At 34.7% G+C, this 14,088-nt stretch overlaps 2 protein-coding genes across 4 annotated transcripts in view; one reads left to right on the top strand and one right to left on the bottom strand.

Moving 5' to 3' along the window:
• Positions 1 to 14,088, top strand: part of LOC124534289 (adenylyl cyclase-associated protein 1) — a 41,320-nt gene that overhangs the window by 26,237 nt on the left and 995 nt on the right. For all 3 annotated transcript variants that reach the window (XM_047110261.1, XM_047110167.1, XM_047110085.1), the window contains exons 7-8: positions 7,430 to 7,636; positions 13,666 to 13,809. In XM_047110261.1, the coding sequence (XP_046966217.1) occupies positions 7,430 to 7,636; positions 13,666 to 13,809 (351 nt within the window). The remainder of the gene's footprint in view (positions 1 to 7,429; positions 7,637 to 13,665; positions 13,810 to 14,088) is intronic.
• Positions 10,709 to 12,818, bottom strand: LOC124534453. Its single transcript, XM_047110384.1, has 6 exons — positions 12,522 to 12,818; positions 12,205 to 12,330; positions 11,925 to 12,135; positions 11,487 to 11,761; positions 11,155 to 11,409; positions 10,709 to 10,977 (listed from the first exon to the last, which is right to left on the bottom strand). The coding sequence occupies exons 1-6, from the start codon at positions 12,690 to 12,692 to the stop codon at positions 10,801 to 10,803; spliced, it is 1,215 nt and encodes a 404-aa protein (XP_046966340.1). The 5' UTR covers positions 12,693 to 12,818; the 3' UTR covers positions 10,709 to 10,800.

Below are 14,088 nucleotides of genomic sequence, written 5' to 3'. Positions count from 1 at the left end.
TATGTTAAGACAATTCTATCGTATTATATCATAAAGTGTCAAAATAAATATAGTACGACACAACTTAGATGTAGCATCGGCAAATTTTATAAAACCGATTACTGCTGATTTATACGGCCACTAGAAAAAGCTCCCTATCGCGCCTTTCGACGCTATTCTTCGCTATAGATTCTCGTGAAATTGACGAATATATTAATTCATATGATATAACAAGTTATTACGTTTGTGTAAAGATCATATTCACATATGAAATAAATATAGATAATTTGGAATAGCGTACCTAAGTCGGATGTGATCGATTTTACGAATTTTGCCGATGCTACTACATGTAAGTTGTGTCGTACTGTACTTTATTTAAGTTAGTTCCTGCGAGTTCTTTGAGTAGTAAAATTGAATAGAACTTCTAACGGTTCAGAGTCTAGATATAACGAGTAAAATAGCAAGTGCCTCATTATTTAATAATTTATTAAGATTATACAGGATTTCATTATAACAGTTAAATTTTATGTACGAAAGTTAACGATAGCTATTTTTGCGCCTTTTTATGAAGTACACATCTTTATAGTGTAATTTGCTTCGTATAATCCTTATTTAAGAATACAATTTAAAACTTATTGAATTTAAAAAATTGCCTAATTTGCTTAGTGGTAATATGTAAGGCGTCAGTACCAGAGGTTCTGGGTTCAAATTCCAAGCAGGACCAATAAAAAGTTATTAAAAATTTCTGTGGAAAATTATTATTATAATATAGTATTAGTATGAAGTCTGGAAGTCGGTAGTGTGAACTCCCGTGCCTCGGAAAGCACGGAAGGTCGTTGGTTCTGAGCGTGTCGAATTTTTTCCATCGGATTATGGAAATGTGTTTGCACACGCGCAATTTGTCTCTGTTAAAATTAAATCATCAGAAAAGGACGTAGGATAACTAATACCTCTCATACATGGGCGAAGAAGAAATATATTTTTATTAAACACCTGTTTAGCCGTCTCGGGTCCAGAACATGAAATATCTACAAAGAGCGGTTTCATGCATGAATGCTTTTATCTTTTTTACCTCGTCTCACAACAGCTTAGTGCTTAGGGGCATTGTAGGAAAACTATCTTCTTGTGCAAAGTCTACGTGAGTGAAGTGGCGAGCCATGCTCGTATACACATCGCACATCGATTTAGTGGCCGCACTTAGCCGCGTCTGCTGACGATATAAAATACGTTACATCGACGCAGCCATATTCTTTACAAGTTCTGGAAAAATCATTACAGATAAGAAAATATAATACAATTATAGCTTAATTTTTGCTTTTGTGGAATTTAATTTATCTTGAATGTAATTACATTTTTGACATTGCCTTTAATCTTTTTATGAGTGTTTGAACGAGACGTTATTGATATCCAAGCCCTCTCACAGGCGCCGCATTTCAACGATCCTATCAGCTTCTCTGAAATTTATTGTACTAGCATAAATAATGGTCTCTTGTTTATTCCGAACATTTTATAAATGGTACAAATGACATTAATGTATAACACTTTATTTACAATATCACTACTAGTAGTCACCTGCGACTTCGCTCGCCATTTAGGTTGTTGGTTGTTGTATGTCAGCCAAAAAAGTAGCATGTCCTTTCTTTGAGTTCAAGTCTTCTTCATACCAAATTTCATCAAATTGACAACAATTGATAGACAGACTATGAGAATAGAGAATATGTTCCAAGCCCTCTCCTTAATGGAAGAGGAGGCCTCATATCAGCAGTGGGAAATTTACAGGCTGTTACTTTACTTTACTTTGATAGACAGACAGACAGAGCTCAAACTCAAACTCAAACTCAAATATCTTTATTCAATATAGAAGCATTACACTTTCTTATTGATGGTCAATTGAAACACTACCACCGGTTCGGAAAGAAAATACCCTGACCTGAGAAGAACCGGCGAAAGAAACTCAGCGGGTTTTTTTTTTTTTTTGTTTGTCTTATGTATTATATAAATAAACAATTTAATATGAGATGAAATAGCCAGGAGGCGATCGTATCATTCCCAAGGTGTGCTATCGATCATAAACTCATTAATTGTATAATAACCTTTTGCACACAAGCGTTCCTTAATAATTTTTTTAAATTTGGCAACAGAGGCATTTTGAACGCTTTCTGGGATCCTGTTGTAAAACCGTATACATTGCCCCACAAAGGAGTTTATGACTCTATGTAGTCGAGTAACAGGAGTAACAAGTTTGTGTTTGTTCCTTGTACCAATGTTATGAGTATCACATTTTCTCATGAAATCATTAATATTTTTTCGTACATACATAACATTAGAGAATATATATTGAGAAGCAACAGTCAATATCTTGATTTCTTTAAATTTATTCCTTAACGATTCTTTAGCTCCTAGGTTGTAGATTGCGCGAATAGCCCTCTTCTGTAGCACAAATATGGTATGGATAGCGGCTGCATTGCCCCACAGCACAATACCGTATGACATTATACTATGAAAGTAGCTGAAATATACTAAGCGAGCCGTATCAACATCGGTACATAATCTAATTTTTTTGACCGCGAATGCCGCAGAACTCAGTCTACTCGCCAATCCGTCAATATGGGGGCCCCATTGCAACTTGGCATCAACAGTAAGGCCAAGAAACTCAGCAGAATCAATTGGATCCATCGATTCCCCATTGATGAGTACATCGGCTTTTACATTTTGTACATTTGGCGTACTAAATTTCACAATTTTAGTTTTATTATTATTTAGTTTAAGATTATTTACGCTAAACCAATGTACTATATCAGCTATAGCATTGTTTACGTCGTCGTACTGTACCTGTTTTCTATTAATTTTAAAAACTAAGGAGGTGTCATCAGCAAACAATACTATATCATGTTTGTTCCCAACAAGAAAGGGCAAGTCATTTATATATGTGAGAAACAGAAAAGGTCCAAGAATTGATCCCTGAGGGACCCCCATACCAACTGAGACCCCAGGAGACCTTTTTCCTTTAACGTCAACCCTCTGAATTCTATTGTTAAGATAGGAAGTCAGAAGGTCGAGCGCACATTCTCTAATTCCATAGTGATAAAGTTTCCTGACCAGAGTCTCATGTTGAACACAATCAAAGGCTTTGGATAAGTCACAGAAAATCCCTAAGGCATCCCGTGACTCTTCCCAGGCTTCATAGATATTCTTAATAAGCTCGATACCAGCGTCTGTAGTCGAGCGACCCCTCGTGAAGCCAAATTGTTTACTATGAAGCAGATTATGTTTGTTAAAGTGTTCTAATAATTGGTTTAGAATTATTTTCTCAAATATTTTGCTCAGGGTAGGTAGAATTGAAATTGGCCTATAGTTGTTGGGGTCTGAAGAACTACCAGATTTAAAGCTACTTTTACATTTATTATATCAATATATATTTGTGATCACGTTGAAGTAAATGATAATTTAATTTAATTTTATAGAATATTTTTTCTTATCTATATTATAGATCGCCAAGGAATATTGTGTAAACTTTTACGACGCTACAAGATACCTTTTACGCGTGACACTGACACAACCAAAAATGGACGAATTTTGTGAAACAGCAAAATACAACGGCCATATTGACTTTATTACTTTGAAGGTCACGACATAAATACTCATTATTGGAGCTCCGAGATTTGTTCGTATAAGTTTAATGTAACGAATTAACCGTGTCTAGAAAGTTTTATTATTTCTTTACTTACATTTGTAAGTTCCACGATTGATCTTTCATTCTTTTGAAATTCGATAAATAACCAACCCTCAGTTGTTTTTATATTGTTTACTCATACACTCAAACATAAATATTCGAATATAATCTTCAATAAAATAGAAGTCAAGTTTGTTTTGTAGACATACAACAACAACAACAGCCTGTAAATTCCCACTGCTGGGCTAAAGGCCTCCTCTCCCTTTGAGGAGAAGGTTTGGAACATATTCCACCGCGCTGTTCCAATGCGGGTTGTAGACATAACTTTTTTTTTAAATACCAGAATCGCTATGACGTATCTCGTACAGCCACAGTCATTTTAAATCTACATATTATAAAATTATTTAGGATCGCTAGTCCATATGTAATTAATTATAAAATGTTTCACGTAAATCTGAAATCAGGTGATAATATTGTCTACAATAAGTTTCTATATTTATTATTATATAAGGAAATACCATAAATCTTTTTGGAAATAGGTTCTCATATAATTTATTTCTTTAGAGTTTCAAATATAATCTATAATATTCAACATATGTTCAAAACATTTTTCCGTATTGAAATAAAGATACGGCGAAGTACCGAGCATCTTTTGGTCCTCTTAGCGTAGAAGAATCCCTGGAGCGGAAATTATATGAACACGTCACTCGCTTCACTGCTTGCCTACAATAGTCGCTGTTCGCGTAACTGAAGTCGTATAAGATTTTCCTAAACAAATTAATTATATTTATTTAGCGAGCCGAAAATAAATACAATAGCTATATTCTAGAACTAGCTGTGCCCGCGACTTTACGTATGCGTTTGAGTTTGACAAAAAATGTTATTGTAGTCTAAGTTACTCCTTAATATATCAGTTATCCGCCAGTGAAAGTTCCGACAAACAAAAATTGTAAAAAATGTTACATTGGTATATGTACCGTGTATACATATATATGCGTTGAGTAAAAAGAGGCTGTTATAATATTACAAACAGTCACTCCAATTTTATTATATGTATAGATAAGTATCCATTTTAATTGTACATTCACTAATTGTGTGAATATTATATCCTGTGTCATTTTTTACGGATAGGATTATACAAAAATGTCTGTGTTATAAAGAAACCTAGGAAGTCATTGCTCTATAATGTTTAAGATACATAAGTAGCTGTATATTGAAAAAAATATCTTTAGATATTTTTTTGACGAAAACAGGCTTGTGATTTATCTATCAACGCAATATATCATACATTCTATTTAAAGATAAATCACAGCTACCCTATCGAACACTTATCTGTATATTATATCATCTACAAAAATGTTGTTGACATCTATAAATCACGCAACTGTTAGTTTAATCTTTTCCAGTTTTATTATAAGAGAAGACTTAGATAGTACAGTTGCTGTAAATACACATTTTATAAATTCTATCTATAAAATGATTTTAACAAAACATTAGTTTATTATTATCATAAAATGAATGTTAAATTGCAATAATTCTCAGCGATTTATTCCATTTCTAAACTTATTATGCCTATCCTGGCTTTGAACGGGTAGAATAAATATCTACATAAAACATTTTTATTGAAACATGTTAGGAATTCATTTTTGTTCTTCGAAAGTTTTCTCAGACGGAAGCAGAATAACTCACCAAAGTTACGTTACAATCGGGTGAATCATTTAAAACTCGTAGAGGACGAAAATGCGAATATTCAATTTATTCACATAGATAGATAGATAGATAGATTAAGCGGTTGCCAAGTCATTTTTCATAAATCGTTCAGTCCACGGAATGCTTGATATAAATTCAACTTATAATACGGTGTCTGGCAATAGGTGGGCAACCCACCGCCTCCTGCCTCCATTAACCTGCTTTATGGTGCGTTTCGGGAAGCTTAGAGCAACATTTCCATACTAAAGTATCATAATTTAATATCATCAATACCGCCTGCGAAACTCTTTGAGTGTATTATATTTTTTTAATTGAATTCATAATTTTTAATACGAATGTAATTAATATTCAAAAGAGAAAACGTGATTGTTTCATAGTTGTTTAATCAAAAATACGTAGTTTTGTGTCTTACTATATTATAATTTATTGTACATGCAAAAGTTTTGTTCATATAGTTCACTAGATTTACATGAAAATTTTAATATGCTACTGGTAAAAGTTATGTTGCACACTATCGACTTATTGTCACTTAATATTAAATGAATCTAGCTTTGAACACGTTCTACTGTTTGTATAGAGCGTCTCAAACATGACATCTACAGAACCAGTATAATTAAATGCACAAAGGAGACAGCATCTTGGATTCTCAGTCAGCGCTTAGCGCTTAAACAAGAAATGCAATCGTGAACTTTCAGTTAGTTTGACACGGTTTGATAGTTGAATTTCTGTGTTAAATTAGATCATGGATGCACCTTGCACATACGAATCAACACTTATATTATAAATGTAGTATAAAGTGACTCTGTCTGTTACCTCTTTCCGCTTAAACCGCTGATTTGAGATAGTTTGAGTCTCAGAGAAGGATATAAGCTACTGTAATTTTAGTAGTTCAGGATGGCAAAATAAAAGCATGTTTTACAAGAATGTTCCAATCTCTTTATATTTTGTTACCTCAGCGATCATTCAATTGTTTTCTAATGACAGCTCAATGATTGTTAATATAAGTAATAGTGTTACATGCCTGTATTAAATATTATTGATCAATTATTTACAATGATAATTGTATATATAACAAAGTAAATTTAATAGTCTGTGTTATATTCATAATATGTAATAATAATGTGATATGATTAATGATGTAGAATCAAATGACATAACACCGGATTGGTGGCTAGGGTTACTCGCTGACACTACTTTTGTTAATTAACTCCTCAAGTGGATGAACTAGGGTGACGGTTTGTGTGCCCTAGAGTTTTATAGCACATAAACGCACAAAGCTGTAAATTCAGTTAGTCTGATATATATTCACAAATATTCATAAACATGTTTACAATGAAACTAATCTACTCTAATACATTTTGCGTTTGCTTTAGTTATAGTAAGTAAAATCAAATATTTGTTATTGTAGTCTCCTTTTAATACTGTTAACGTTGTTCCATCGCGAAAATAAACAGTACACAGGCATGCCAAGTGCGTGGGTTCCCTTTAGTTTATGATTTATAAAGGAAGTCTACATTGTGCTTCACTCCCGAGGCGATCTCCTACAATGTTCTTTATAAATAACAAAACTTGCATGGACAAATTATTTGTTGTAAATCTAAAATTGCAATTTAAATGCACATGATTCATGTGAATGTTTATAGTTAATTTATCTTTTAATTTTTGTTGATACATAAGTTGTCTAGATGACTGTTGATAGTTTTAAGTAACGTTCATAAAATTATTTAAAGAGTTTCCTTATTATTATTTTAATAATTAAGTAATTTCTAAATTATATTATTCAAATTTGAGATAATCTTCTACATATACTAAGGAGATTGTAATTTATTAAGAGAATTTTGGTACGCCAACTGAATTACGACTCTTAATTTTTTGATCGCAAAAACGCTCCTTTTATGTGCTATGGTTGGAATTTTTTAATAAATGAAAGATCGGGTGGTTTGTTCAATTTAATCATAAATACGAGTCTGTAAAGGATCATTTCCGAGCACGTTTTGGACGTGAGATTAGTGAGAATGGAAGCTTATCCCAAAGTGATCAGATTTGAAAGCAGTAATTTGTTTTCAGGAATACCAGAAGGGCAACTCTAATCTAGTCGTCGAGAACGCCGAAATGAACAACGTGGTGTACATGTTCCGATGCCGCGACTCGGCGCTCACCGTCCGCGGGAAGATCAACGGCGTCGTGCTCGACTCGTGCACCAAGTGCGCCGTCGTCTTCGACAACCTCGTGTCCAGCGTCGAGTTCGTCAACTGCCAGTCCGTGCAGATGCAGGTCAGTCTTCTTGCTTTGACGATAGCCTACACAACAACAACAACAACAACAACAACAGCCTGTAAATTCCCACTGCTGGGCGAAAGGCCTCCTCTCCCTTTGAGGAGAAGGTTTTGGAACATATTCCACCACGCTGTTCCAATGCAGGTTGGTGGTATACACATGTGGCAGAATTTCTATGAAATTTGTCACATCCAGGTTTCCTCACGATGTTGACAAATTAAGCACATGAATCAGCGGTGCTTGCCTGAGTTTGAACCCGCAATCATCGGTTAAGATGCACGCGTTCTAACCACTGGGCCATCTCGACTAATGAGTCGAGATGGTCCAGTGGTTAGAACGCAGGCAATGGCCTACACTACACTACGGTAGAAATTCGATCCGCGCAGAGACGGTCCTTCAAATGTGTTTTTTAGGTAACAATTATCACTACATTTCATCACTACATAGTATAAATCAAAGTCGCTTACGCTGACCCTATATCCCTATGAATGTAGCTATGTATGGCAGCTTCACTTAATTGTAAAATGACGTTTCAAAAGTTCTTGTAAAAGCCTACTGGAATAAAGTTTATTTTTATTTATTGATTGGTATGTTTAAATCTTTTAGAACTAAGCAACGGATTTTCATGCGTTTTTTCTTAATGGTTACAGTGATTCGAGAGGAAGGTTTTTGTATATAATAGATAGAAAATATAGTAAAGAAACACTGATAATTTTAGAAGTTTCTAATACGATGTCGTAAATAAGCAAATTCTGTAGTATATTTAGTATCAGCATTGCACCCGTGCGAAGCCGGGGCGGGTCGCTAGTATTAGATATATCAATCTTTAACTGTACTTTGAATAATAATATGAGAAAATAAGCTAGGGCTTGCTTGGTAATATATTTGCTCGCTGCAGGCAGGTAGTGAAGATACAACCTTAATTTATCAGTGCGAACTTGAAACGTACCCAGTTTAGTCGTAACTCCCTAAAGTTAGATTGTGTCATTTCGTCCCCTACCTACTCTGCCGTGACGTCAGTGCGACGAGATAACGGGGTCTAGTGATGACTAATTAAAAATATAAAGGTTTGTTTTATAATGATTCACCTCGGAGTATAATTACATCTGTCTATTTTTATTGCTCAATTTCACTATTTATTTGTTCTTGCTCTCGTAACAGATCATTAGATTTACTTACAATCAACGACTCTTAATTGTTTTGAGTATACCAACTTATAAATAATTTATGATTACGTTATTGAATGTACACTAATACAAGAACATTAATTTCACGCTTTTCAGTCAAAAGTCTAAATTGATAGCGGGTGAAACTGCGAAGCGTAGCTTATTGATACATATTATATGTAATAATATGTTTTTAAAACTTTTTTTAGTTTTATCAGCTACCATTGCAAAAAATAAAAGTTAATTTATTTGTATTAGTTTGTGTAACCCACCATTGTTTTATTTATATTGACTTTGTTTCCAGTCCATAAGACTGTCTGATGATTAAGTACGCCAAAAACAAATAAAACAAAGTCGTTTCCCGGTGTCTATAGACTTAGATCTTTAATCTCCATTACGGTTTTTAATGTGATTTTCATCAATAAATTCAAAAGGTTTATCTAAATATGAGGTGTATATTGTAGTAGAGAAAAACCGAGGTTTTTAAAATATTACAGACAGGAATATTTATTTTTATGTTTGTTCCTAAATCTAAGAGTCGTATAAAAACGCTTATTGTGTCCTCGTGTTTCCAGGATGAGTGCCTAGCAATAAAACTAGTGCCAAATAAATTGTGAAATTTCGAACCTTCATAGCGTACTTCACAACTCGTTTTCATTACAACTGTGGTACTTTTTTATGTTATAGGTTGGCGGACTAGCATATAGGCCACCTGATGGTAAGTGGTCACCATCACCCATAGACAATGAGGCTGTAAGAAATATTAACTATTCCTTACATCGTCAATGTGCCACCAACCTTGGGAACTAAGATGGCATGTCCCTTGTGCCTGTAGTTACACTGGCTCACTCACCCTTCAAACCGAAACGCAACAATACTGAGAACTGTTATTTGGCGGAAGAATAACTGATGAGTGGGTGGTACCTACCCAGACGGGCTAGCACAAAGCCCTACCACCAAGTAACACTCACAATATCCCCACAAGTACACATAGAATATCCATAGTAAATTGTAAAACCACAATTCGTTATGTAAGTTTGTTATAATGTAAATAAGTACTCGTCCCCTTATTTTCGAGTAGTGGAAATATTGCAAAGGAACGTCGCTGTAAGATAGAAATTGACCTATATTTCACACAGAACGGAAACAGTCTCTTACTGACTCGTCAAAGTTAATTAGCGGGTTGAGATGCCTCTACTGCGATACTTTATTTCAACGAAGTTATATTTTGTTGAGGGTTTTATTCTAATACTCTAATTGGGGTGTATGTAAATCGTGTATATCCTAATATGTATCTCTATTGGGTAGTATATTCTTTTTTCCATGTTGTATTGTATATTTATTGTCTCTGTGTGGTGTACGATAAAGTATAAAGTACGTACAGTCAACAATTTTATCATATCAAAGCCAATGTACACGTAATGAATTGTACACCTGGACCTTCATCGTGAATCACTTCGCCCATTAGTGAGCACCGTATGGAAATCCCTTTGGTAGATTGAGTTTATCGCGTACACAACGGGAGGGGGTGGGGTACTGGGTCAGTACTTCGCGCCTTAGCTCACGTTGTCAGGCAATAAGCCTATGTCTTTCCTTGGAGATAATCCAGCAAATGCCAGCAAATACCAAATTTCTTCAAACTCATTTCAGTGTTATTGGTCCTGGAAGAGCGATAACCAGGCAGCCAGAGTTACTTTTACATTTATAATATTAGTATTGATAGTAACACCTATGTACTAGTACCCACCAATCAACTGTATTAATAGCATAACTTATGTTCTATACACTAATTAATATTAAAATACCTTCGTCGGATTGTCTGTTACGCCTTCTTAACCAATCATCCATTATCTACCCAAAAATGCGAAAACTAATGAATAATAAATAAACACTTAAATCGATATGTAAAACTCATATTAGAAAACATCTTTATTTATCTGTGCAAACATTTTATACTATAATAAAATAAACTGAAGAATAAATTAACGTAGCCCTTCACGCGTCGCCACTTTTAATGTCATCGATTGCTACTTGACTGTTCGTTTCTTCGGGGACGACGAATAAGATACCGGCAGCGGTACAATCGCATATTTCCTCGTGAGACTTGTACTTGTCGCAACATCCATCCAAATCGTAACAGTCGCTCTTGTGTTCGAAATTCGTGTTGAAATCCTAAAACCACAGATGTATGTATCAAATATTAGTAACGAAGTAATTATAACAACCGACGATACGTCATTCCGTTCTCGGTTTAATTATTCGTGAGTGCCCTGAAGTTGGTTAGCGCGAAAGCCTCTCGTGATCGATATTAATAATTTACTGCCTTTGTTACCTGCTACAGGTACTTACATCGTAACCATACACGGGCCTGTATTGATTTTGTGACCAGCTAACGCAGTAATCGTCTTGACAACTGCCATTACTGTTCCTGTAATCGCTGTCCGAATCTGAAGAATTGTTGAATTTCGGTTTCGTGAAATCGCCCATCGCCTCCTGGGACGCCATTTCTATGTTGTTTTTCGAATCGAGATTTATGAGTTTGTTATTGATGACCATCTTTAGTGTTTTTTGCCAATCATCTAAAAGTTTCTTAATGCTGTCCATCTGAAATAAAATTTGTTTGTTACGTCAAATACATAATGAATATTTTCCTTTGTTGTGTTTATGATGTCGTTTATTACCTTCTTCCTCAGAATGGCTTGCTTGTTAGCGCGTCGAAGTCTCTTTTGTTTAATGAAATGACGGAGATATGCTACTTTGTAAACATTAGTTACTTTGACGATTTTAACGTGATAGTCTTGTTTGTTTACGTCGTTCGCTGAGGAGTAAACGCTGTCTTCCTCATCGACGGGCTCGGGAGAATGCTCGCCGCAGTTCATTTTCATTCGATCTCGTTCCGGTGCTATCATGTGATCCGCCTTCAGTTTGACTAGTAATTCCATTATAAACTTGCATTCTGAAAGAATACTTATTTAATGTTTTTATGTAATTAATTATCCGTCAATAAAATTATTGATAAAATGTTCATCTTGTATTTTTTCATTAAAACTAAAAAAAAATGCTGTCGAATGCTTTATAATTACGCTTACAAGCAAATAGTAATTAATATCGGCCAATACCTTCCTCAGGCGTGCTACTGACACTACAATCTTTTTCCTCTTCCCAGGCTGAATTTCCGTTTATCGTCTTCCGTAGATCGTCATCAGATACAATTATCTCTTGAACACGCTTTCTCACATTATGAAGTTGCTCGACCTTTCGTCTCAGCAGCTCTCCTCTCTCCGCGAACTCAGCATCGCGTAGTTTTATCTTAGTATTGATTATCTGAATCTGAGGAATATTATTAATTAATGTAATTTCTGTTTCACTGTTAAGTATCAAAATAGTTCAGAAATGAACCTGCAGTCGTATGTCTTCTAATTCAATTTCTTTCTGTTTTAACCTTTCACGGGAATCGACGTATATGTTTCTTATGAATTTATACATGTAGATGCCCGTCGGGACGCATTTTACGAGGAATATCATCTGCAAAGAGAAAATGCTACAACAGATCGATCGGCTGTCTCCCTCACGTCTCCTCTATAATGCCTAAATTATTCAAACGTCCCTTGCCCACAAACAGTAGCCACGAATACATATATAGTAAATTAAGATACGTTTTCCTACTGTACGTTCCGAACATAAAGTTACTATGATTTATTATTATTATTACTTACCAAATTATATAACGTGAAGTATGTATAAACTGTATAAAATATTTTAAAGCAATATTGACGGAAAGGAACTGCAAATGGATCGAGCAAACTCTCCCAATATTTTCCCAATGCCGAGGAGACGCCGTTCGCTGTTTCCTTATTAACCGTCAACTCTTGAATACTCAAGAACATTTTCAAGCTATTTATGCTACGAATATAAATGACATCGTTAATAATAATTATAGAATAAAAACTTATCGAATTGAATGAAAAAGTAAATCAATTTTATCATTAGCGGCGCGGAAATTCTGACAATGAGATATCAATCAAATCGTTATGACATTCCAAATATTGTTTCCTTTTTAAAATTAACAACGTTGTATTCTTAACGGCTTTGAATATTTTGAAGTTGAAAAAGTATTTATTATAAAATTCTAAATATATATCTATCTACAAAAATAAAATTAAGTCATTTAATATGTCTGTGTCAATGATGTTCTAGTAAACAGATATGTCATTAACGCGCAAAAAGTGAAGACTAGAAAACGTCCTAATTGGGACGTTTGCCTTAGTCGTTTTCATCATAATTATGCCAGTAATACGTTATAATACATCATAATTATGTAGTAATACGTTTTGCGTAATAAAAACATCTAGTTATCCCTTTTACTTATTGTTTTTATCAAGCTATCCCTTTTTCTTGTAACGAAATTTAAAATAAACGGTCCCCGGTGCGGCACACTTTTTTCTATTGCTTATTATGGGTATAACATATCTGTTTATTAGAATATCATTGGTTTGTGTTCATATACAACAACAACAACAGCCTGTAAATTCCCATTGTTGGGCTAAAGGCCTCCTCTCCCTTAGAGGAGAAGGTTTGGAACATATTCCACCACGCTGTTCCAATGCGGGTTGGTGGAATACACATGTGGCAGAATTTCTATAAAATTTGTCACATGCAGGTTTCCTCACGATGTTTTCCTTCACCGCCGAGTACGAGATGAATTATAAAGACAAATTAAGCACATGAATCAGCGGTGCTTGCCTGGGTTTGAACCCGCAGTCATCGGTTAAGATGCACGCGTTCTAACCACTGGGCCATCTCATGTGTTCATATATATTTTACAAATTATTTTTTATCGGTTTTTCTGTAATTTACCAGGTGCTGGGTAAGGTGCCAACGATCTCGATCGACAAGACGGACGGCTGCCAGATCTACCTTTCGGAGGAGTCGGCCGCTGTGGAGATCGTTTCCTCCAAGTCCTCAGAGATGAACGTTCTCGTGCCGAACGGCAACGGCGATTATGTACGTATATTTACGATTAGAAATACTGTTTTTATGTTAAAACATTTATATTATAATTAGATGTTTAATAAACTCAAATTTTGCTAGTGTATCCGATTTTATAAAGTGTAATCGATTTTAAAGTGTCATTCGTGTGGCTTTAAAATATAATACAAGATGTTTTCCCGCGCAAACGGATTATTAAAAAAAACAAAAGAGAGTCGCGCATGGAACGACAATTGGGGATTCTTGTTAATTTGATTTTTAACTTCAAGACAAATATTTTATAAAAAATAAATA

The sequence above is a fragment of the Vanessa cardui genome, chromosome 1 (assembly GCF_905220365.1).
Source record: "Vanessa cardui chromosome 1, ilVanCard2.1, whole genome shotgun sequence".
NCBI lineage: Eukaryota > Metazoa > Arthropoda > Insecta > Lepidoptera > Nymphalidae > Vanessa > Vanessa cardui.
The sequence above is the reverse complement of the archived record's forward strand: the minus strand, read 5'-3'. Positions and strand labels throughout refer to the sequence as shown.

Coding starts and splice junctions, on each gene's coding strand:
- LOC124534453 (XM_047110384.1), bottom strand. CDS start 12,692: ATGTTCTTGAGTATTCAAGAGTTGACGGTTAATAAGGAAACAGCGAAC. Junction 12,331..12,521: donor ACTTCACGTTATATAATTTG/GTAAGTAATAAT, acceptor TTCTCTTTGCAG/ATGATATTCCTCGTAAAATG. Junction 11,410..11,486: donor AAGCCATTCTGAGGAAGAAG/GTAATAAACGAC, acceptor ATTTTATTTCAG/ATGGACAGCATTAAGAAACT.